General features: G+C 42.1%; 2 protein-coding genes across 3 annotated transcripts in view; both read right to left on the bottom strand.

Annotated features, from left to right (window-relative positions):
- Window positions 1-21,908, bottom strand: part of ZSWIM8 (zinc finger SWIM-type containing 8) — a 746,829-nt gene that overhangs the window by 227,998 nt on the left and 496,923 nt on the right. The gene's annotated exons all lie outside the window — the stretch shown is intronic.
- On the bottom strand, window positions 1,277-16,070 carry PLAU (plasminogen activator, urokinase). 2 transcript variants are annotated; one of them, XM_063307633.1, is made up of 11 exons: window positions 15,990-16,070; window positions 11,461-11,580; window positions 10,235-10,292; window positions 9,882-9,986; window positions 8,661-8,835; window positions 8,094-8,185; window positions 5,819-6,002; window positions 4,842-4,987; window positions 3,439-3,579; window positions 2,911-3,056; window positions 1,277-1,897 (listed from the first exon to the last, which is right to left on the bottom strand). In XM_063307633.1, the coding sequence occupies exons 2-11, from the start codon at window positions 11,521-11,523 to the stop codon at window positions 1,709-1,711; spliced, it is 1,299 nt and encodes a 432-aa protein (XP_063163703.1). In that variant the 5' UTR covers window positions 11,524-11,580; window positions 15,990-16,070; the 3' UTR covers window positions 1,277-1,708. The 2 variants fall into 2 exon arrangements, with proteins under 2 accessions (XP_063163703.1, XP_063163704.1); XM_063307634.1 differs by lacking the exon at window positions 15,990-16,070 and adding an exon at window positions 13,343-13,442.

Genomic DNA, 21,908 nt, shown 5'->3' with positions numbered 1-21,908 from the left:
AAACTGTAACATATAAACATAAGTTAAATAAAGTAAAAATATTAAATAACAAGAGGGTGCCAGCCCCCACACAAATTATCTGTTCATTGAATATTTTAAAAAGCTAATACTATATATGAGTCACAGAAAACAAGTATATTACCAAACTATATATTAAAAGTGTTACTAGAATGAAGTGACTACCCATGTTGATCAAATTCCATCCTTGTTCAGGTTATATTCAAACTCAGGAAGGGATGGTAGAAAAGGTTCCAGACATTTATGGAAACATCCCTGAGAACATAAGGATTTGACCATAACACTGTAGACCAGTGATTCTCAACGGCTGCTTTCAGATGTGTGGACTTCAACTCCCAGAATTCCCCAGCCAGGCTGGAATTGAAGTCTACACATCTTAAAGTGGCCAAGGTTGAGAAACACTGCTGTAGACTTATCTGCATTACCAACTTACATCAGTTTGCTACCTATCTCTCATGGTTCTACCAAAGACTTCTGAGCATCCCATTAAATTCCCAGTATTCCATCTCGAGTCCCATCTTCTAGGACTGTTTCACTCTCTAGCTCAGCTATGTCAATGTTTTCTCTTGTGCCTTGTGCTACTGAACATCAGTGGAATCTGACATGTAATAAAATGTAGCGACTTTACTGCTAAACAATTGCAGTCACATTGCAGTCCTTAAGGAAGGAACTAAGGGCCCACAGAGGTTTCTAGAAGACCAAGATGGAAGTATGTCCTGAGAGGATGCTGAAGTACAATAATGATTTAACCATGTTGAATATAGCACTCTTTTCTCATGCATCTATGGCAGGAAAATTTAAATTTAAACTCTGAATATCACAATTTCAAAAAGCTTTTCTAAGATTTTTTCCCTAAGACTTTTAAACAAAATGTCTAATGCATTTTCTGACCTTTTAAAACAAAAGTAATACCAGAAAGCGTTTGAGTTAGGTTCAAAACATTTAAGCACAGCTCCAATTAATTTCAACTGAAGCACTTTCTTGTGGACCATGTTCCTGCCCCAAAGCAGACGGTGAGCGGTAGGCGAATTTACAGCCTGAGTATTTACAGCTGCTCCCCATCACTCACATTAACACCTGAGCTCTGCCTCCTGTCAGAGAAAGCAAGCCCATTGGCTGCTATCTCCAACAGCACAAAGAAAAAAGAGTAAAAGGTTGGGAAAAAGAGGAAGCGCTTAAATCATCCCAAAATCATCCCCCCTGGTCCGTGGAAAAATTGTCTTCCACAAAACCGGTCCCTAGTGCCAAAAAGGTTAGGAACCGCTGTTTTAGAGAAGAGGGGCCAGCTTGCTTAGAAAAATAATGCGGACTGTAATGTTGGAGTTATAATAATGTCCTCAGGAACAAGCAGATATTCCCAATTTTCTTTACAAAATTGCAATTATCTTCTGTACAACGTGATTTAAACCCCACTTAAATGTCTTATTTTAGAGTTAAGTATGGTTGTTTGGCATGGGATGGTTTTTGTATTGTTCCTAGCAATGACTTGAGTGCTTCTCCGTCAGAGAGAAATGGCCTGAACAATTTCTCTCTTAACAAAGGAATCCCACCAGACACACTGAAAACTGCAGCCTCAGAAAAAGAACCATCAATTTCAATGCATGGCTCGGCATTTCAACACCTGCAGGCAGACTTGGCTCAAATTCCATGTGTCTGACATCATGGCTAACATCAAGCGATACCCCTCTCTTCATTTTGGAGGGTAGAAACTTTTGAAATGGACTCCATTCATGTTGGATTCAATCCAAGGGATATATTTGGTGACCCTTGTGTACACGCCAGGCTTTCCTTCCTTCGCACAGCCATCTCCCCAGCTGACGATCCCATACAGCACCATCCTGCCGTTGGACATGCAAGTGAGGGGACCACCTGAATCTCCCTGGAAAGGCCAAGCAGGAAGGAAAGTTATCAGCACAGATAAGGCAGCTTTATTTCAAAGGGAAAGTGATCTACAGAACTGTGATCTCTGTGTTCACAGCAGTGACCGTTTTCTCCAGTGACAGGAAGGAATAGTGGCAGCTTCAGCCCTAGCATCAAGGAGCCCATCTTTATCAGATCCCTGAGTTCCAACAGAGATAGACCAGCCCAGCAGAAGGGGACTGTATTTATCACTGCAGGACTATGGAAGTGACGTTGGGGAATTCATTTTTAATATTCCTTCTGGATGTACATTTGGAATAGGTTGAACTACATAGGCTGCATTTGCACAGGAACAGGCAAACCTTTTGAGGTGGGGAGGCTGCATCAAAAACCATGGCAGAGGGAACCTGCCTCTTCCAAAAATGGCTGCCCAGCTGGGATGCCCAATCACAAAACAATCTATGAGAAGCCAGCTGGCAAGGTTCCTCTAATCCCTTGGATGCCCCCTTGCCTTTTCCCTGGGCATTTGGGCACATTTCTAACAAAGCACTGTGCTTCCCACCACTTCTATTTTCTAAGCAGGCTTACGCCAATGAGAGACACCATGGAAAGAACAACTTATGCTCAAGAATGATGCTTGATTTTGCAGCATGCCAACTTTGTCTCATTTGTAAACAAAGTAGTAGTAAACTGGGGTAGGACATATTCCCTGGTGGAAAGTTTCTGCATGCACACTGGTGCCCATGGATGGTCTTAACACTCAATGTTAAGCCTGGCTTAGCAAAACTCAGCTGCTATGTCCAAAGTAAAGGCTTCATTCAGACAAATAAACCAGCTTAATGTGCTGAGTTGGTCTACCCAACATGCTAAAGCAACAGTTGAGTTCTTACAATATATTGCGACAGTATGTTTCACCCACCTCAGCGTAGACAAGCTTAGCATGTCATGCAGACTCAGCCTATTTTGCATAGCCCGCTTAGCCAGAGTATTCTGTAGTCATCAAATTTACAAATGTCACATAAACAAACTTACTTTGCATGAGTCAGCCTTCCACTGCAAGTCCGAAGCACAGAGCATGTTCTCATTCACCTTGTGACCCCCATAGTACCTTTTACACATGGACTGGGCTATTAAATGTACATTAGCCGATTTCAGTACTCGTGAGAAGTAAATGGCCGCTGCAGACAAGACAGAAAGAACTGGTGTGGGACAAGATGGATGTGAAATTTTTTTTACTTCAGAGATAAAAGCAAGGGAGTGCTGACTTCCACATGCCCAAACCTTGCTTATGGCGCACATTCCAGCAAATGAATGATGCCAACCACGTTTGCAGAGTCTATTCTTCACAAGTTTTGGGCTTTGCAAGGGAAGCTGCAAGGGTATGGTCAAAACAGTCAAGACAGTGGCCACAGTAATTTCATTGAAGCTCCACCCATTTTTCATGCATCACACATAAAAAATGGGCGGAGCTTCAACCACCCTGTGTGGCCACCATCTTGACTTTTTTTTAAACCATACTCTGAGGAGATGCCTGAAGGAAGGGAAGAGCCATCCACTTACTTTTGTTTTGTTTTCCATAGCCAGAAACTTCACACTGGGAATAGTCCGTCAGCATTAAATTTTCGGAGGGCAAACAGATGGTTTTGACTATGTTCGACTCTTCTGCACATTGGCCAGAAGATGACCTAATCCTTAGTAAAGCTAAAAGAAGGGGGGGGGGGGACAAATATAGCAAAACTGTGTAAGAAGTTACCTTCAATGATTCATTCTGATAAAAACAGTCTAATCTGTGTTTAATGCTACTCAGTCCAATTGCTTTTCCAAATAATTTAATATATTTTAGTCCTGCATGTGTATTAGCTCACATTTATCTTTGGTCTTCCCCAGCCTCCAAACAATCATTTAGATTGTAATCGTAGCTAGAAAACATGGATTGCAAGTAGCTCTGCTTTGTTTACTTTGCTCAGTCCAGGAAATAACATTAACTTTGATTCCCATTGGATGCCAGTCACACTGGATTCAAATTAGCTGGATTCATACTTACGAAAAAATAGTGAAACCAGTGGGACTTCTGGTAATCACAGTTAACTTAAATCTCACTGACTCCAATAGTCCTATTCTAAGTATAGGAAAATCTAGAACTAAATGCATGCTCAACAACATTCCTCCCCAATTTGTAACTAACTAAACTGTAAAACCATTGACCCTGCACAACAGATCATGAGCCAGGGCTAAAATATCAGTATCTAGCCATCAAATTAAGCTTGAATGATTTAGTCTCTTGTCTAATGCTAGGTAAAGGTTTCCCTTGACGTAAAGTCCAGTCGTGTCCGACTCTAGGGGGCGGTGCTCATCTCTGTTTCTAAGCCTTAGAGCCGGCGTTGTCCATAGGACACTTCCGGGTCATGTGGCCAGCATGACTCACGGAACGCCGTTACCTTCCCGCCAAAGCGGTACCAATTAATCTACTCACATTTGCATGTTTTCGAACTGCTTGGTGTGCAGGAGCTGGGACTAGCAACGGGAGCTCACCCTGCCGCGCGGTTTCGAACCGCCGACCTTCCGATCGACAGCTCAGCGGTTTAACCCGCAGCGCCACCGCGTCCCTCTTGTCTAATGCTAGGACCCCCTAAATAAAGATCCCTTTAAATATTATGCTTATCTCTTAATTCTCTACAAATACGCTCTTTCTAGAAAAAGGAGAGGTGAACTTTCTGATTCTCAAAATGTTTGACTCTAATGATATTGTTACATTCTCAAAAATATTGCTCAAAAATATTAGCAAATATTGTTAATTCTCACTAGTCTGGAGAAAAGGAGGAGAGATCATATGTATTCATGCTTTTTCTAAACCGTTGTTTGTGTTCACTGTCCCCATATTGTTTCTCAGCATGAGAATGAAATCAGAAGGTTTTGGCTGGACAGGAGGATAATGCAGGATGGCAACGCAAAAGGTCATTTACCGATGTCATTGTCAAAATCCATTCTTTGGTGTGAAAACGCCTCGTGAATGATAAGTCTGTCGACGTTAAATTCCTGATCATTTGCATTGGTGACATTCGTTGCAGACCTTCCCAGCCTAACGATGAGCTTGGATATATCGAGGTCACTAAAGAAAAGCAAAAAGGGTAAAGCTGTGAGTTCCAGACAGATTTCCACCAAGCGATTTAATCATGCCATTGATTGCTCGTTTGTCAAACTTTTACACTTTTTATCTAACTCATTATATTCTTACTCGGGCTTTGCACAGACACACAAAGGGCTTCATAATATTTGGCTTGAAGAGAAACGGCTTAAGTCATCTGTAGCTGTTCTCATGTTAAAGTGGTCGTTTCCCAATTTTCCATCTCTATCCAAGGTCAGCCTCAAGGGGTACAAAATCTGTCAGGCTTTCTCATCCTTTAACCTGGAGGACCAGCATTAACTGGGAACAGAGGCATGGAGACAGGACAGGGAGCAGGAAAGGGGCCAGGCCAATTTTTTGCTAACTCAAGGATGGATGGAGAGCACCTGACCTCATCTGGGCTCTGCAACTAAGCAGGGTCCAGCATGATTAGTTCACGGAGAGGAGACCACAGGAAGATCCAGAATAGAGTTCAAATTGGGGAGCAGGAAAACATCCCAGAAGATAATAACAAATCACTTCCACACAGTTGCTAAGAGGTGGCCAGAAACTGAGCTTCAAAGAGTCTTCACTACGTTCAAGTGAATATAGAATTAACAGCATAAACTGCAGCCCCATATCTATTTCCAGGAGAGTAACTCTGTCTGAACTTAGTAAGGTAATTACTTCTGCATAAGTCTGGGTGATTATTTTATAGAGATATCTTCAATCAAATGACCACCCTCCTTTCACTGCTTCAGAAGCTGACGCTGTCCAGAGAATTGAAATGACTTAGCATTAAAGAAGAGGCAAAGAATTTGTTGGTGGGGTACATACTTGCCCGAGAAGCAATGTGCTGCTGTAAGGACCCAGCATGGGTCAATGAGGCTGCCACCACAAAAAAACTGATTCCTTCTGGAGTGGAAGATGGTGGCTATCCAAGGCTGAGATTCAATGGGGGCCCTCTGCCCACCCACAATCTTGAAGTTCTTACTTAAGTTCCTCTGGCCACATGTCCGGTCTATGAAAAAGTAAACAACAATGTTGCTCAAAGATTTGCTCCAATGACAAAGGGGCAACACAACAGGCAAGCCTTCTGGTATCATCACATTACACATAAAACACAAGATTCTTCATCATGGGAAATTTCCTCTAAAACGGCATATTTTGCTAAAGGAGGTTCATGGCTAACCAAACTTTAGCAAAAAGCTTCCCCTGGTCTGTGTAACTTTAGACTACAAATGAGAAGGGACTTAATCCTGCCTCCACAGAGAAAACCTGCACATCAGGGAACAAAGCTAAGCCGGTTGGATACGGCTGTATTGAAATACGAATGTGTTTCCACAAATGTTTTTGCACCTTCTGCAAAATGCTCCTCAGAAATTGAGAAGACACACAAAAGGAAGCAAAGATGTTTGAACTTCCCACTTGAAGAACTGGGATGCAGTAAGATTGCCCTCTCCATGGACTGGTTTCATTCTCCTTCACTGATAGCATCTAAGAGCTCAGTTATGGAGACATCGGTGTCCCTCCAGCTGCTGAACAACTGAAATTGCCACAGCTCCCACTGTTGCAATGGGAGTTCCAGTTGAAGAACATCTGAAGGCCCACCATTCCCCATCTCGGTTCTAGCTAAATCTAGTTAGCTCCTGTTGCCCAGAATTGCAAACTGGGCTAAAAATGGGGCTAAAAATGGTTAAATTGGGCTAAAAAGAGAAACTCTTTGGACAATGGATAAGCTGTGAACAAAATTATCTCCCTCTTATCCAGGGAACACTTTGGACTCCTGTAAAACCACTTAAAAATGTACAGCCCTTAGACATGATGGACCTGAAAAATCTATTCATTGCTTCTGCACTACAATGATAGGACATCTTACAAATGTCTTTAAAAAGCAATTGTCAAACGGGATTTTCTGTTTCTCACGATATTTGGATTCTCTGTAATATAACTTGCTTTGGTTTTGTGTAGGGATGGCATGCTTATTATTTTTCTTTTTTTCAGTTACTTATTTCTGTGAATATGTCAAGCTGAATTTATCAAATTTAGTATTACAGAATATTACAGATTTTTTTTCTGTGCATTTTTCTAAATGTATTCATCTTTGTTTTTTTGCCTACCTAATATACAAATTAAGTTAACATAATGCATTTTAGTGTATTATTTTCATGAATATATGCATTTTCCACAGGCTTCTTTGTAACACGTTATTTTTCTACTGAATCATGGATTTGTAGAATTGTAGAAGCAACCATGACGACCATCTAGTCCAACCTTCTTCAATCTGCAGGAAAACCAATTAAACCATCCTTGAGTGGCTCTCCAGCTTTTCCTTAAAAAACTCCAGAGATGGGGAACCAGCAACCTTCGTTGTTCTGCTGTTATACAAATCTTATCAAAACCTAAGTAGCTGCAATTTAAACCCATAATTTCTGGTCCTATTTCTCTGCTGTGGAAAATAGTTCCTGACTATGCTCCCTACGGCACCCTTTTATTGAATGCTGAACGCTGATACCATGTTTTCCTTAGCTGTCATTTCTCCAGACTGAATATCCCAAGTTTCTTCAGCCTGCCCTCATGTGGCATGTCACCAAGCTCCTGTATCATATTTGTCACCCTCCTTTGGACTTGTTCTAATCTGGCATATCCTTCTGGAAATACTGTGCCCAGAATTGTATACAATAGTCCAGGTGTTGTCTCACCAGTGCAAAGTAGAAGGGAACAGATTTCACGTATCTTTGTTAAGAGTGCTTCTTCTAATGCAGCCCAGAACTGCATTAGCCCTTCCAGCAGTGACTCCCACTGCGGGCTCAGGTTCAGCATGCCAAAGCCTTCTCTGATGCAATGCTTCCAAATCACAAATCCCCTATCTTGTATCTGTGGTCTCCATTTTGCCTCCCTGCATGCAATACCATACAACTTTCCCTATTGAAGAGCATCTTGTTCCTCTCAGCCGTCTTGGTAAAGTTTGAAGAACTGCAGGTTTCAAATAGTATCTTTTGATCTTGGTTCAAAAAGGTGAAATATAGTAAGCTTGACTTCAAATGTGAATGTAATGAGCATCTCTTCAGCCTCCAATTTTGGGTCTCATCATATCTATATAACAACTTACGGTTTTGACATGTGGGTATATCACAAGGTGTCACAGAAATGCGGTATCCCTTCCGAACATAACACCATGGCTTAGATTGGCCATCTGGATTCCTAGAAAACCATAAAACATCTTAAGTATTAACACTCAGAAAGACCAAAAATGACCTCTAAGATCAGTATTAAAGGTTCTTCACAGCATTAACCCTGCAAAAACCTCATATAATTATTTGGTAAAAGAATATGACTCCTGAACCTTCTAAAAGAGAACTCTTGGTCAATGAGAAATGGCATGTTGTCCCAGCCAAAAGTCCTTCTCCTTTTTGGCTAACAGAAACAAAATTAGCCTTGCATCTGGCCATCTTAAAAGACTATGTCAAAGATGGGAAAAAATGAGGTCTTCAAAAGTTTGAGAACATTATGTTGTCTGCCACTGAAGTGGCAGTATCAGAATCTGTATCATCGGTTATATTGTTGGAAAATGTCAGCATGTACTATTCAAATGTATAGATGCAATGATGGGAATGTGGAAGGGGGGAAATACAACACTGGTTGCAAATGGCAACGGATTATATTCGGATACTATTACCTGCAATAGTTGTGCTTGCCTAATCCAAGCTCCAATGCATTCTCCATGTGCTTATTGTAGGGCCACCTCTTGAGCATGTGGGAGTCCCAAGCCAGACACATTTCCCCATTCTCATTCACTGACTCAGTCCCTCTGTAGTCTTTGCCATCCCCAGTGTAACATTTGGTTTCAACATCTGAAGGAAAAGAAGAGAGTCAGTGCTGAGTGATGACTAAGAGATGAGTGCTGATTTCTGAACCTCCACAAGGAAGCTTTGATTTCCTCCCTTTGGGCCATTCTAACAGCCTCTTCCAGGTGCAAGAGGCTTTTGCAAGCATGAAGGAGGCTGCAAGAGGCATGTGAAAAAGTACAAAGATGTAATGATATGTGGGAATGATCTTGGGAGGCAGGAGGAAGAGCCACAGACTGGACAATCTGCATGTAAGATTTCCCAGCCCACAGAAAGAGAGGGTATGTGGGAAGCATTTCAGAAGGGACCCTCTGTAGTTTTCTGGAGAGTAAAAGTAAAGGAGGGGAGAAATACTTTCAGTCTTGCAAGGTTCTATTAATGTAACCTCACTATAAAGGTAAGAGTTGTGTTTCTTGTCTGGACTATCTCAAAGGGCCAACAAAATCAAAGCAACAGGGATTGCATTGATTTTCAATGTTATCTTCAGCATGGTGCTTTGCTCAACCTTTGCAGAAACTAAACACCCCTGAAAGATAGATCCAACCTTTCTTCATTAGTTCACTGGATACATTGATATTGACTTATAGAACCCAATTGTGAAATATGCTTGAGAGTTTAACAGAGTTTTGAAATTTAAAATACTGCCTTACTTGGTCATGGTGCGTTATTCCCTGTGCTGAGCTATTTATTCTTGTATTTATTGTATTGTCTTTATTTCTCTCTCTCTTCAGTTTATAATCCACCTAGAGAATTTTTATTACAAGGCAGTTTAAAATTCAACCATTCAATAGTATATGAAGATCAACAAACACATCAGGATATCCAGCTCACCTGCTTCAGTATGAATGCTTATGAAAACCAATGAGTTGTTTAATGTGCATACCCATCATTGTAAAGGGGAAAAAAGGCAACTTAAGAGTTAAAAGCTGAAAGGAGAAATGAACTGCTAACTTCCAGGTTTCCAGAAAACAGTGTTGGAAAATCCTGAATGCTAGATTTTGTTGGCCTATCCAACCACTTCCCTAACTGATGAAATGAAAAAGCTGTAGTACCTATTTCACAGTGATCGCCATCATACCCTTTAGGGCACAAGCAGGATTTAATTCCAGAAAAAATCCAGTAAGACACGCAAGTCCCTCCATTCAAACAGCCACAACCTGTAATCAGATATTTTAAAAATTACATTTTATTAAAACATAAATATGTTATATTGGTTATGTACAGTAAGGACTTAGTGTGGAGGACCCAAACCACCTCCACAGCTCTTCTGCTTCAGCCTGTCTTGTCTGAAAGCTGATGTTCCTTAGAAGTAAGGACCAAAGACATGGCTGCAATTTCTAATTTGGTACTTGGCCAAACTATAATAGCCTTCAAAGGGCAACAAAAACAACAAAAGTTTACTTACCTTTGTATTCATATTTAGTTTTGCCTGTCAGCTTCTGTTGTCTCTGCCAAAGGTAAGTCTAAAAAAGAACAACATCTATATATAAGCGTGTGTGTCTGTGTGTGTAGATATATAAATAAGGGTTAGCATGTTAACATCTCTTTTCTTATCTGATCTGTACTTATAGGACCAGGTACAAAATAGGAGTTTTTCCTTTCCTCAGGAAAACTCTGGATACCATTGATTTTCTCTTATAAGAATAATTCTTCCTCTAAAGAAGGGTTACTGTTAGACATTAGCATAAATGCCCTTCCAAAAACTGCTCTCCAACTGTATTTGTAGCATGATAAAAGGAAAAAAATGACTGCCTACTGAAGGAGAAATCAAATTAAACTGTATTTAAGTTGTGTAATAAATTCAAATTTATTTGATAAAAATAATTTTTTTTATTCATACTCTGCAAAAGCCTGGTATAGTTCTCCACTCCAAAAAAAAAAAAAAAGTTATGAGCTTTAAAACACCTGGATAATTTTTAAAAACAGCAGAAAACTGTAGGCAGCATCCACAAATACACCTACAATGATGTCTCATTATGAAAACAATTTTGTGGACACCTTCTAGAGGTTTCCACTATGTTCTCACAATGATTTGATGAGCTGCCTTCAGGGATGTCCCTACGATATGGTTAAAAAAAGTCAAGATGGCAGCTGTGACCGTATGATCAAAGCTCTGCTTGTTTTGATGTATGGGGAGAACTTCAATCAAACCATTGTAGCAGCTGACTTGACTTTTTTGACCATGCCCGGTGGACACCCCTGCCCTTACATCACAGAGAGCTAGGACAGTGAAAAGTCATCTAAGCTGCTCTACAAGGAGCAGGTCAAAGGCCTAAGAGAGGAAGGCCAGAAGAATCAAAAGCCTAGGAAATAGTCCAGTATTTGGAAAAAAATGCAGAATTCAAAAACAAGGAGTAACACACAACCAGGAGGTGCAGAGACCAGAATGCTCAAGTCCACTTACTGCTTTAGAATAAATGGCTTGCTCAGTTACAAGTGCCAACTCACTGATGTATCACTAAACGAAAGGCTGGCTATGTGTACAAGCAATAAACCACAAGGAAAGGGAGAAAAATAGGCTAAAAAAAAGTTTGTATCACGGGTGAAAGCAGAAGCTTCATATTTATGCTCAAAAATGGAAATAAGCCCCAGCTGTCGTCAGTTGTATCACTAGAGGGTTGCACAACGTACCGAAGCTGCCATCTCCACGAGGAAAGCGCTCAGCATTACAGAGATGATGGCAAGAGAATTCATCCCGTTGGGCAACAAGTTCCTATTTTCAGTGGCTTTGCTTCTTCCTTTTGCTGGACTCTGGGGGAAAAAAAAAGAATAACTTCAGGTTTGTCATTTGGGGTAATGCTTGGCTAAATATTTGTCTCCATTCCACAGTTTTGGGGAGTGATGGAATGGTTGACTCAATGGATTTTTTCTTACCCATTCTGAACTTCAACATCAATTAGAGAGTGCATGCGATTTACCCTTATTAAGAGAAACACATGAATAGATTGTTCTTTATGAACTGCCCCATTGATACCACCCTAACCTGCCCTTGCGCTTCGATCTTTCTCAATGGACTCCTGAACAAAACGCAGGATGTAAATCTAACAGCCAAACGCACCCTTGTAATCATACACACTTTATTACAGCCAAAGGCCCGAAAGAAAAAATCCTGCTAAAAACAGCAAAATAAAACAAAATATTGGCTACCATCAAGGTGAGTAGCAAGTGAACTGAATTACAATGATGGAAGACCTTGTGTCAGTTGGTATCAGCTCCCTTAAAGCTTGGCCCAGGTATTGTATGGCACTCAGGTGGATCCCTATATCGGGAAGACGTGGTTCAAACCAAATTTCCGAGGTCTATACTTGCTAAACCCAGAACAGTTACTACTGGCCCTCTAAAATTAGAAACAAGGATGCCTAGAAACAAGGTTAGAGGCAGGGTATCCACAGGATTTGGCTAAAACAAGATGGTGGTCCACTTTATATGCAGCACACATTTAACAAAAGGCAGAGCTTCAATCACCCCACTGTGGCCACCAGCTTGACTTCTCTGAGCATGCCTTGTCAACTCCCTGTGTTAAGGCAAGGAAGCTGATGCCAAACTACTGACTGAAGCTCCAGTTTTACCCCTCAAATTTACTTCCACTAATAATGGCTGATGATTTTCTATCAAGATGGAACAACGTCACAGTACAAGAACTAATGACATGTGGACATATGGACCTCGGGGCATGATTGTGCCAAACAAGGCACTTCTGCAAATATTAAATAATATCCAGCTCCAGACAGAAACGGACAGTTTCACATGGGGAAGCAGAATTAGGTGGCAAAAGGGATTTGGGAAGGTGCCAACTACCTCTCCCTGCTTACATTCTCAAAGTTAGGGAAAGTTTGGGCTAGATATAATATTTTAGCCTCAGCATTACTATAAGGAAGAGATTCTAAGATCCCATATAAGAAACATGTTTGCCCAGGAGGAACTGGAAACATTGGGACAGTCCCACATGTGTTATTTTACTGTAGTATCTCTAGGGACATTTGTAACACGTATGTCCTACTTGCTTCCTTAATACCCTGGAAGAATATTGAACAACGTTTACATGATTTAACTTTTTTTTTCAGATTTCAATCTCTCTACAACTCAGACAGTGGCAAAATTATTGTGCAGTGACAGTGAAATAAACCTTGTAATCAACTAACAAGATGTTCCTGATCTACAACGTTTGCAAATTTCCATGGGGTTTTAAAAACCTGCAAAACCCACTTGCACTGAGATGACAATAGGGGGAAAAATCTGCATATACCAAAGTCAACCATGTCGCTAATTAATCTCTTTAAAAATACTATAATGTAATTACCTGGGTATTTACAAGTAATAAAAATAACCAGTTTGAGGTGCAATATTTTTTCTCCCATAAATCCTGAAATGCGTATTTTTTCTTTATATTAAAGGCAGAGGACTTTATTAGACAGTATCTTTCTTCATAATGCTTTTGCAATGCAAACATTTTTAAAGCAAGCATGTGTGCATGCACTGAATTAGATTCCTGCTCCACTCCTACCAAGACCACCTTTACAGCTTCTGTGGCTATTTCATCTCACCGCATGTAGAGACAAAAGCACTCTTTCAGGTAGGTGTTGGGAAATAAGCACTCATATCATGCTTTTGTTGCTAAATTAGGTGAGAAACCACCACTTTCCTGATTCAGTAAACTCTTTTGAGAAGGAAGCAGTATAAAAGGTTGTCGAAATTTAAATACCAGTTTCAAGCCACTCACCTCAGATTGTTTCATAAGTTTGCAAAATTACTGTAACAGGAAGAGCATAGGGAAGAAAATGTACACGAAGAAGTTGCTACTGACTCTCGCAAACCTGTTCACTGTTATTGCTAGCTTATTCCCCATATTGTGGGAATGGAACCTCTGCAATTTCACTCCCACTTGACCATTCAGATGTTTAAGAAGTCACTTAGGTAGAATCCTAAGCCTATTTACTCAGGAATAAACCCCAGTAAGTTAAGTGTGTAGAGCTGCAGTTTAAGATTACATTTTTCTGCATAGTCACTTGAAGGTAAAGCCCGCAGAACAAAGTAGAACTTACTTCTGAGTAAGCAAATATAGAATTGACTGCGTGGCAACCTAGAAGTAAGCCCTACTGAAAAGGCAGTAGTGAGCTGGAAACAGCGAGCTTTAATAAAAGAGAAGTCTTGAGAATACAAAGACATCAGATCAAATTGTGCTATTTTGGCAAGATCAGCGCTTCCTATTTGCCGTATCCATTCTGACTCAAGTCAGGGATAGTTATGAGGAAGAATATGATCTATTAGTAGATCTGTGAGTGATTTACAAGATGTTCCAACCTCTAACCAATTAGTAATAGTAATAATAATTAGTAATACTTTAAAGCTTTTCCTCCTTAAATTGCTGAAAGATGTGACCAGGAGAAATTGGCCTGAAAGAAGTGTCTTCAGATCCAACCAAACATTCCTTGGCTGAGCATGGGCTTCAAGATACCTTGGTCTTCATTCCCAGATGATGTCGACCTGCCCAAATTGCTACTTTTCACCTGCCTCTACGGCAGGGATACGGTCTCCATATATAGCCTAAATACAACTCCCAGCCTCTCTCACAACTGAGGTTGCTTCCTAAGGTTGCTGGGAGTTTTAGTTTACCAACATCTGAAGTGCCACCTGTTGTCTATCCCTGCTCTATTGAGGATCTAATCAATGCCTCAAGCCTAAAATCAGCCCATCCCCCATAAACAGGATTTATCTATATATTCTCAAGCTTCAAGCACCCTACAGTATTTCCAGTAATGTGAAGATACTCATCAGACAGCCTCTTCTTTTTGCCTTCTGCCAATCAACTCTAATTCACATGACTAGCAAGACCTGCATAGACCTGTTGTTATTCAGTGCAATTCCTCAAGAGTTCCCTCTCAGTCCCCCAACATGTTGTGTGGTGTAATTGTCTCAAACTCCGGACAGCCTACTTCCCTCAGAGGATCCACTCCACAGCACTCCTCAAACCAGGACTTGCGCTCTGCCAATATGAACAGCTAGCCACTACCTCTACCACATTGCTCATTTGCATATGCCAGTTGACTAAATGGCATGCAGATTAAAAGCTGGCCAGGGCGCATCAGGGAGGCAGAGCCAGCTCAGAAGGCATGTATCAGCAAGCACGGAGCTCCCGGGTAGCCTCTTTGGCAGGAGCTGGCTGCTTGCTTTTCCCCTGCAGCAGCCTCTGGAAGACTATCTCAGCACTTCCCAAGCAGGCTGGGATTCTCTGCAGCAATGGCTCCACCGCAGAGTTTCTGGTTTCCCGGGTGCAAATGGCTGCAGACTGGCCGTGTGACACAACGGCCCTGGGATTCTCTCCAGCCATAAAGAGGCGGCTTAAGAGCCGACGGGCTGCAGAGGCAGCATCCTGCACAGGGACAGCAGACAACTCCCGGATACTTAACGCGAGACCCCCGCGGGCCAAGTGAGGGAGCGTCGCTTGGGCGAAGCACGGAGGAAGAGCAAGATGCAAAAGAGAAGCAAACAAGCAAATCCGCTCACTTCCGTGCAGGTTAAAATTCAAAAGTTGGCAGAGATACAGAGGGGTTTGGGTGCAATCTGAAAAGTATTCTCTGTAAAATTTTAAGTGCAAACAACGATGGCCGCGTGCCTGGAGGGAAATTAGCATGTAAGGACACATTAGAATGGTATTTTGCTATCATTAATCAAGAAAAATGGCGCAGCAGCTTCCAAAACTTTGCAGGAATTCTGGAGCGCTGGTATTTCTCTTGCAACCTGGCGCAGAGTCCCGAGTTCTAAAGGGGGATCTGCAACGTAATACTTTCCTGCCACTTTCTAGAATACAGCAAGAGACATCTATAGAAATATAACCGCAACATATATAGTACTTAAATCTAAGTCCATGCATAGTTCTCTGGTGGCATTAATGCACGCATCCTTCTTCAGTCAACGTTACAGCAGGTTTGAACACGTCTCGGCCTGAGAGGGCCCCAAAAGGCAAGCGAAATGATTTCTTTAGCAAAAACGCGAGTTGCGAGGCTTTCGGCTGCCTGCATTCCACCCTCCCGCGAAGCGGCATTTCTGCTTTTGGAAGCGAGTGCCAGGGCAGGGACGAAGACTTTGCAGCGATTCCGGCGGGCTTTTAAAAACGGCAGGCTAGGACTCACCGAACTCGGGGGCGAAAGCAGGGCACTTACCAGCCGGAAAACAATGCCCGCGCTGCGCGTCGTTCACAACGAAAGCTGCAGCAGCCCAAACGCCCTCGAGCTGTTTCTTCCGCTGCCTGCGCCGCAGAGGCAATATATCAGCCCCAAACCCCCAGCCTGAGCGCTGATTGGCTCGCGGCCGCCGGGGATGATGCATTCCAACTAGATGACACGCGCGAAGCCCTTCCACGCTTGCGGAGAGCTCGGGAAAAGGGACCTTGGATGCTTCTCAGAGGTTCCTCCGGAGTGACTCAGCGGGGGAATTCTCGCAATCTGCCGGCTGAGTTTCACCGGAGAAGCAGGACATTGGGCGCTCTTCTGCTTTCCGGGGTCGCGCCTGCAAGCGTTGTTGGTAGCGAGTGTTCTTCTTCGTGCCAATCATTCTTTGATTGGTCAAATTTAATTTGGGTTTCTTTGCCAGCAGAGGAAATGGACATGTGGACCAGAACTGTGTGCTCAGGGACACAAAGGGATGGATTAAGTGAGGGTAGCCGACCATGGGCGTGAAGAAGCAGGTATTTTCCATCAGCGGAAAGTTTCAGGACTCCCGCGGGTGGTTGAAAAGAGACTCACCTTTCGAAGAGCGTCTGCCACAGGAACCGCTTGCTCTTCTGAGAATTTGAAGGGCTAATTTCCCCATGTCTAAAGAGTCTTTGAATAGATGCACTTTGATCCCCCCAGATGGACGGACAGTGAGCTCCAGGCGGAAGTAGAATTCCTCTCCCTATGTAATCAGGAGGACTCTACATACATTTGTATTATCGTATATCTGCATAATCCATGTGATGAGAAATGCACAGGACGGGGAGCCGCAGTCTACTCCCTCAAAACAGCGTGAATAAGGTCACAGTTGATAAAATTAATAGTGCCTTCCACTTGATCATGTTGCTTTTGTGTGGTGTTTAGCATCACTAAATGGTTTACAAATTCATAAACAGATTAATTAATTAACTCTGTACATCCATAGCAGTCTCCATATTTCCCACCTCCACTGATCATTCCTTTTCCATATGTATATGCTAACAGGCTTATGCTTACCCCCTGAGTTCAAAGCAGGCAGACTTTTTTCTAAGTAGTCACCATTCTCATTAATCCTTTGGTCTCCAAATGGTCCAATAATTTTTCCTTTACACTCATCTTGTTTCCCCAACTCCATTCATGTCACCTAGAAGTGTGTTTTTCCTCCCCTTGGATCACATTTATTCATAAGGTTGCACAATTGTTATCAAAACATATCACTGATTCATTAGCATGTTCACCGGAGCATTACATGAAACTATCACCAGCGAGTTCCTACACACCCAAGCCAACCTTGATGACACCAGTTCGTATGTTGCAATATGCACTTCAGCCCTTTCATTCATAATGAAACCTATACCTTCCCCTGCACATGTTGGTGAATACAATCTCCATAAGATCTGACCACCTTCATTCAGGTTCATTGCATCCTTTCCCTCTTTTAGTTTCACAGACACACGATGTATTTATTTCTCTTCCTTTTAATTTTGTTTGTTAATTCATGCTGTCCATCACTTACTCCTCCTCCATTCCGAGTCACAATATACTATATGCCAAGGTCATCTCCAGATAGGCCCATAAATATTCATCTCTTCCACCCGTCATAGCTTTGGTCAACTGAGGCTTTCACTTGGTGCTTTTTAGTGAGACAGAGAAAGTTGCGCCCCTGACCCATCCAGCATGTCCTGCTAACAGGAAATACCTGTCAATTTTGGCTGGTGTGCCACAAGCGCCACCAAAGCCCAATTCTTCACAAAGCATGCTTACACTAGTCAATGAAAACGGGGGCTCTAATCTAGGATCTCTATCTTGCAAGCGAACGTACTGTTGTTCCTATCCCATTGCTCAAGGTTACGTGTAATATACTGACATGCTCAGTAGACAGGGAGCGTAGTTCCCACCCTCACCCACCTGAGATATGTGTAATCTGCACTCACAGGGACTGAATACTGTCAGTGCCTATGACTGTATGTAAGCAATGACATATTTAATGAGGTTACTGCAACTTTCTTTATTCCAGCCTGCAGAATTTCATGTTAAATTAAAACATCATAATGGTGTTTTCATTGATTGGTTGCCAAACAGTGAACTATGTCCAGATTTGTAGCTCTTTTCCTTCTCATTCATTTTTTTTTAAATGCCAAGCAGCATCTTCAATTTGAGGGGTGAGTAAGAAGCTGCTGTGCTGGCCTGTGGGTGCCTCCATGCATGGTAGAGTTCATATATCTCAGGCTTCATGTCCTTAATTTTGTAAATAAGTCATCTGAGATGGAACAAATTGCAGAATGGGGCAAGTCCATTATTCACAATAAACCTGAGAAGTAGTAAGAGATGGAGCGTTGGCTCTTTTGCTGACGGAACGGATACTTCCTTAAGCTTGGTGCCTTTTTTCATTCATCCTGAGCACCCCCTGAGTATTCATACGCATAATCCTCCTTTTTGACCCCTTGTTCCCATGAAACCAGCCTTGTCTCATCTTCATACTGTAAGGGAAGCATCCTACTTTTGCTCTTTTTCCGGGATGTCTGCAAGGAGGTCAAAAAGTCAAAATGGTGGCTGCAATTGCACAACTAACGTCCCGTTCCTTTTTTACCTGTATTGCGTGTGCTCCAATTGCTTGTGTTGTGGCTGCTGTTTTTACTCTTTTGGCACCCCAGTGGATGCTCTGCTGTTTTCTGTGCCCCAAATGCCACCCAGCAGCAAAATGTGTAGGATAGGGAGGAGAGTGTGGCCACTAAATGCATGGGCTGAATTCTGCTAGGGATTACTAGGAGGAAGGGCTCTAGATGTGAGTGAACAATCATTTGAAACTGGCTTTATTGTTGTTACTGTTGTTTTTAATTAATACAGTGATGGGATTGTGGTTTTCATTGAATGTGCAGCACAGAGCAATGTGAAAAGGTTTGCCTCATCCCTTCCCAGCTTCACACCAAGTGTAGCTTACATCTCTACATGTTAATATGTTTTCTACTACAGATTAAGGTTACTATGGTAACTAATCATTTTGGCCGGGTGAAGAGGTTGAATTTAATTGTCCCCTTTTCACATGTTAATGGTTGCATTGCCTAAGGGAGGAACTTGCCTGAACTTGTTTTAGTTTCAGTTTCCCTTCTGTGTAGGCTTGCAGAGAATATGCAGCTGAGAGAAATCTCTCCTCTCAGCAAGCAGCCTTTAAATATGTTTGTTTTCTGTAAATAAAATTATTTTTATAGAAATGCCTGGTGTGTGACTTTTCTGATCTCTCCTGGGCCAAAGGCTTTCCTAGCACTCTGCCAACAGGTTATGGGCCCAGTAAGCAACCCAGTAAACCCAGTAAGAAGCCCAGTAAAACCCCAGAGAGAATAGAGAGATCAGCTCCACACCTCATGCACAATTTAAAGGCAGGTAGCAAAGACCTGTGAAGATTTTCTTTGGAGCCACCTGGAGATTTTCCAGCAACTGCCGGTCCACAGGACAAAGAAGCCAGCTGAAGTGACTTGCAAAAGAAGGAAGAAGCCATGGTTACCTCCCAGCCCTAAGCGATGCCTCTGGAACGCCTATCAGAGACCAACTATTTGAATTGGGCCCAGAAGATGGAGATGTATCTTCGCAGAGAGAATCTGTGGCTGCCAATTGGTGAGTAAAACCCCCAAAATCCCAGTGCTGAATGACTTAGACAGGATGAGCGGGCTAGAGCCACCATTATCCTGGGAGTTGAGGACAATCAGCTAGTCCACGTGCGAGGTATGCAGTCTGCAAAGCAACTTTGGGACACTTTGAGAGACTTGTATGTAAAGGCAACAGCAGGGAGTAAAGTTACCCTGACAAAAAAGCTGTACAAAGCCTACCTTGCAGAAGGAGATAGCCTTCCTGAGCACCTGCATCATATTCAGCAGCTGTTTGTTGAGTTGCAGGAGAGAGGGATGGAATTTACACCTCTCACAAAATCCTATATCCTCCTGTCCTCACTAAATGAAATGTGGGACACACTGATTTGTACCCTGGAGGCTATGCCTGAAGCAGACCTCACCCCGTCGTATGTTACACAGCGCTTACTCGCTGAATGGGAAAAGAGAGAGGAAAGATCCCCCCCCCCATCTCTTCTGGAAAGCTGCAGTACCAGAAAACAAGGGAAAAGAAGGGAAAGGAAGCTGAGGCCACAGCACTAGCCAGCCAGCGATGCTTCACTTGTGGTTCAGCTGGACATCTGCAGAAAGACTGTGCCTTGAGACCCAAGAATAGAAAGACAGAGAAGAAGAACACAAGGGCAACACAGAAGAAGGCTCTTCAGACAACCCAAATTGCACAGGTTGCTGAGAAGGGTAATTCTGATGTATGGGTGTTAGATTCTGGGGCCAATTGTCATTTATGTAACTGTAAAAGCTCTTTTGTGTCACTGTCTAAAACTGAAAGACAAAGTGTATCTTTGGCTGATGGGTCTGTAACCAAAATTATGGGACAAGGTGACTTGTATTTATCCTGCTTGGGAGAAACTGCAAAAGGTGTGTTGTATGTGCCAAATTTACAATCAAACCTTTTATCTGTGGCACAATTGGCTGCAACAGGGTATGTCATAACATTTAAGAAAAATGGTTGTGAGATACGTAAAAATGGAAAATTGTGTGGTACTGGTATATTAAAAGACTCCTTGTACGTTGTGCAAAATGCAAGGAAGCCAAGCTGCAAGGCTGCAGTTGGCAACACTCCATATCATGACCAATGTGTACACCTGATGCACAGGAGATTTGGTCATGCTAATTTCAAGTATATAGCACAAATGCCACAGCTGTGTGCTGACCTAAAGATAAAACCCTGTGACAAATACTTAGGTTGTGTAGTTTGCAAAGAATGCAAAACACTAAAAGCTCCTGTGAGTAAGCACAGTGACAGAGTTACAACTAGACCTTTGGAAATTGTACACTCTGACATTATTGGTCCTTTTGCTCCAAGTCTTGGACAAGCAAGGTATGCAATGACCATCATTGATGATTTCTCAAGATACACATTTATCTACATCTTAAAACATAAAGATGAGGCATTTGAGAAATTTAAAGGTTTTGTGACATGGGCAAATGGAAAATTCCCTAGGCCTGTATCTGCACTCCAATGTGATAGGGGAGGAGAGTACCTTTCTCACAAATTCAAAAGGTTCCTAGTGGAAAAGGGGATAGAACAAATTCTAACCCTTACACCCCTCAGCAAAATGGTGTTGCTGAAAGAAAGGGCAGAAACTTGCAAAATGCAATGGAATGCATGCTTAAAGATTCACATTTATCTTTTAAGAATTGAGGAGAGGCAATATCTACTGCCTGTTATGTACAAAACAGATTGTACAACTCTGTGATTCAGGACACTCCATTCCATTTGTTTTATGGTGTGAAACCAAAGGTAAACCATCTTAGAGTGTTTGGTAGCACTGCTTGGGTTCATATTCCAAAACAACAGAGAAGGAAAGGAGGCCCCACAACAAAGAAAGCCATTTTTGTTGGCTATGAACAAAGCCAGAGGAGCTACAGGTTCATAGTGGGAGAGAAATTGATAATTAACAAAAGCGCTTCTTTTGCTGAACAAAACTGGGGGGTATTAAATTCTAGCTCTCCAGTTGATCTGACCACTACAAGAGAACATCAAGGACTTGCTGATAGTGATTTTTTGCCTGATGAGGACATTAAACCAGAAAAGCAAACTGAAGATCTGCCTGATGAGACAGATGCTTCTCAGGAAAGTGATAGGAGTCAAAATTTAAGCCCTGTATTACCTCGCAGATCTCAGAGAAGTAATAAAGGCGTTCCTCCATCACGTTTTCAGGCTGAAACAGTAAAGGCATTTCACATATTCACACAACCTGAGTCTTTAGAACAAGTGAATGCTTTACCACCTGAGATTGCACAAAATTAGCATTCTGCCATGCAA

This window comes from Candoia aspera, chromosome 6, assembly GCF_035149785.1.
Source record: "Candoia aspera isolate rCanAsp1 chromosome 6, rCanAsp1.hap2, whole genome shotgun sequence".
Classification (NCBI taxonomy): domain Eukaryota; kingdom Metazoa; phylum Chordata; class Lepidosauria; order Squamata; family Boidae; genus Candoia; species Candoia aspera.
The sequence above is the reverse complement of the archived record's forward strand: the minus strand, read 5'-3'. Positions and strand labels throughout refer to the sequence as shown.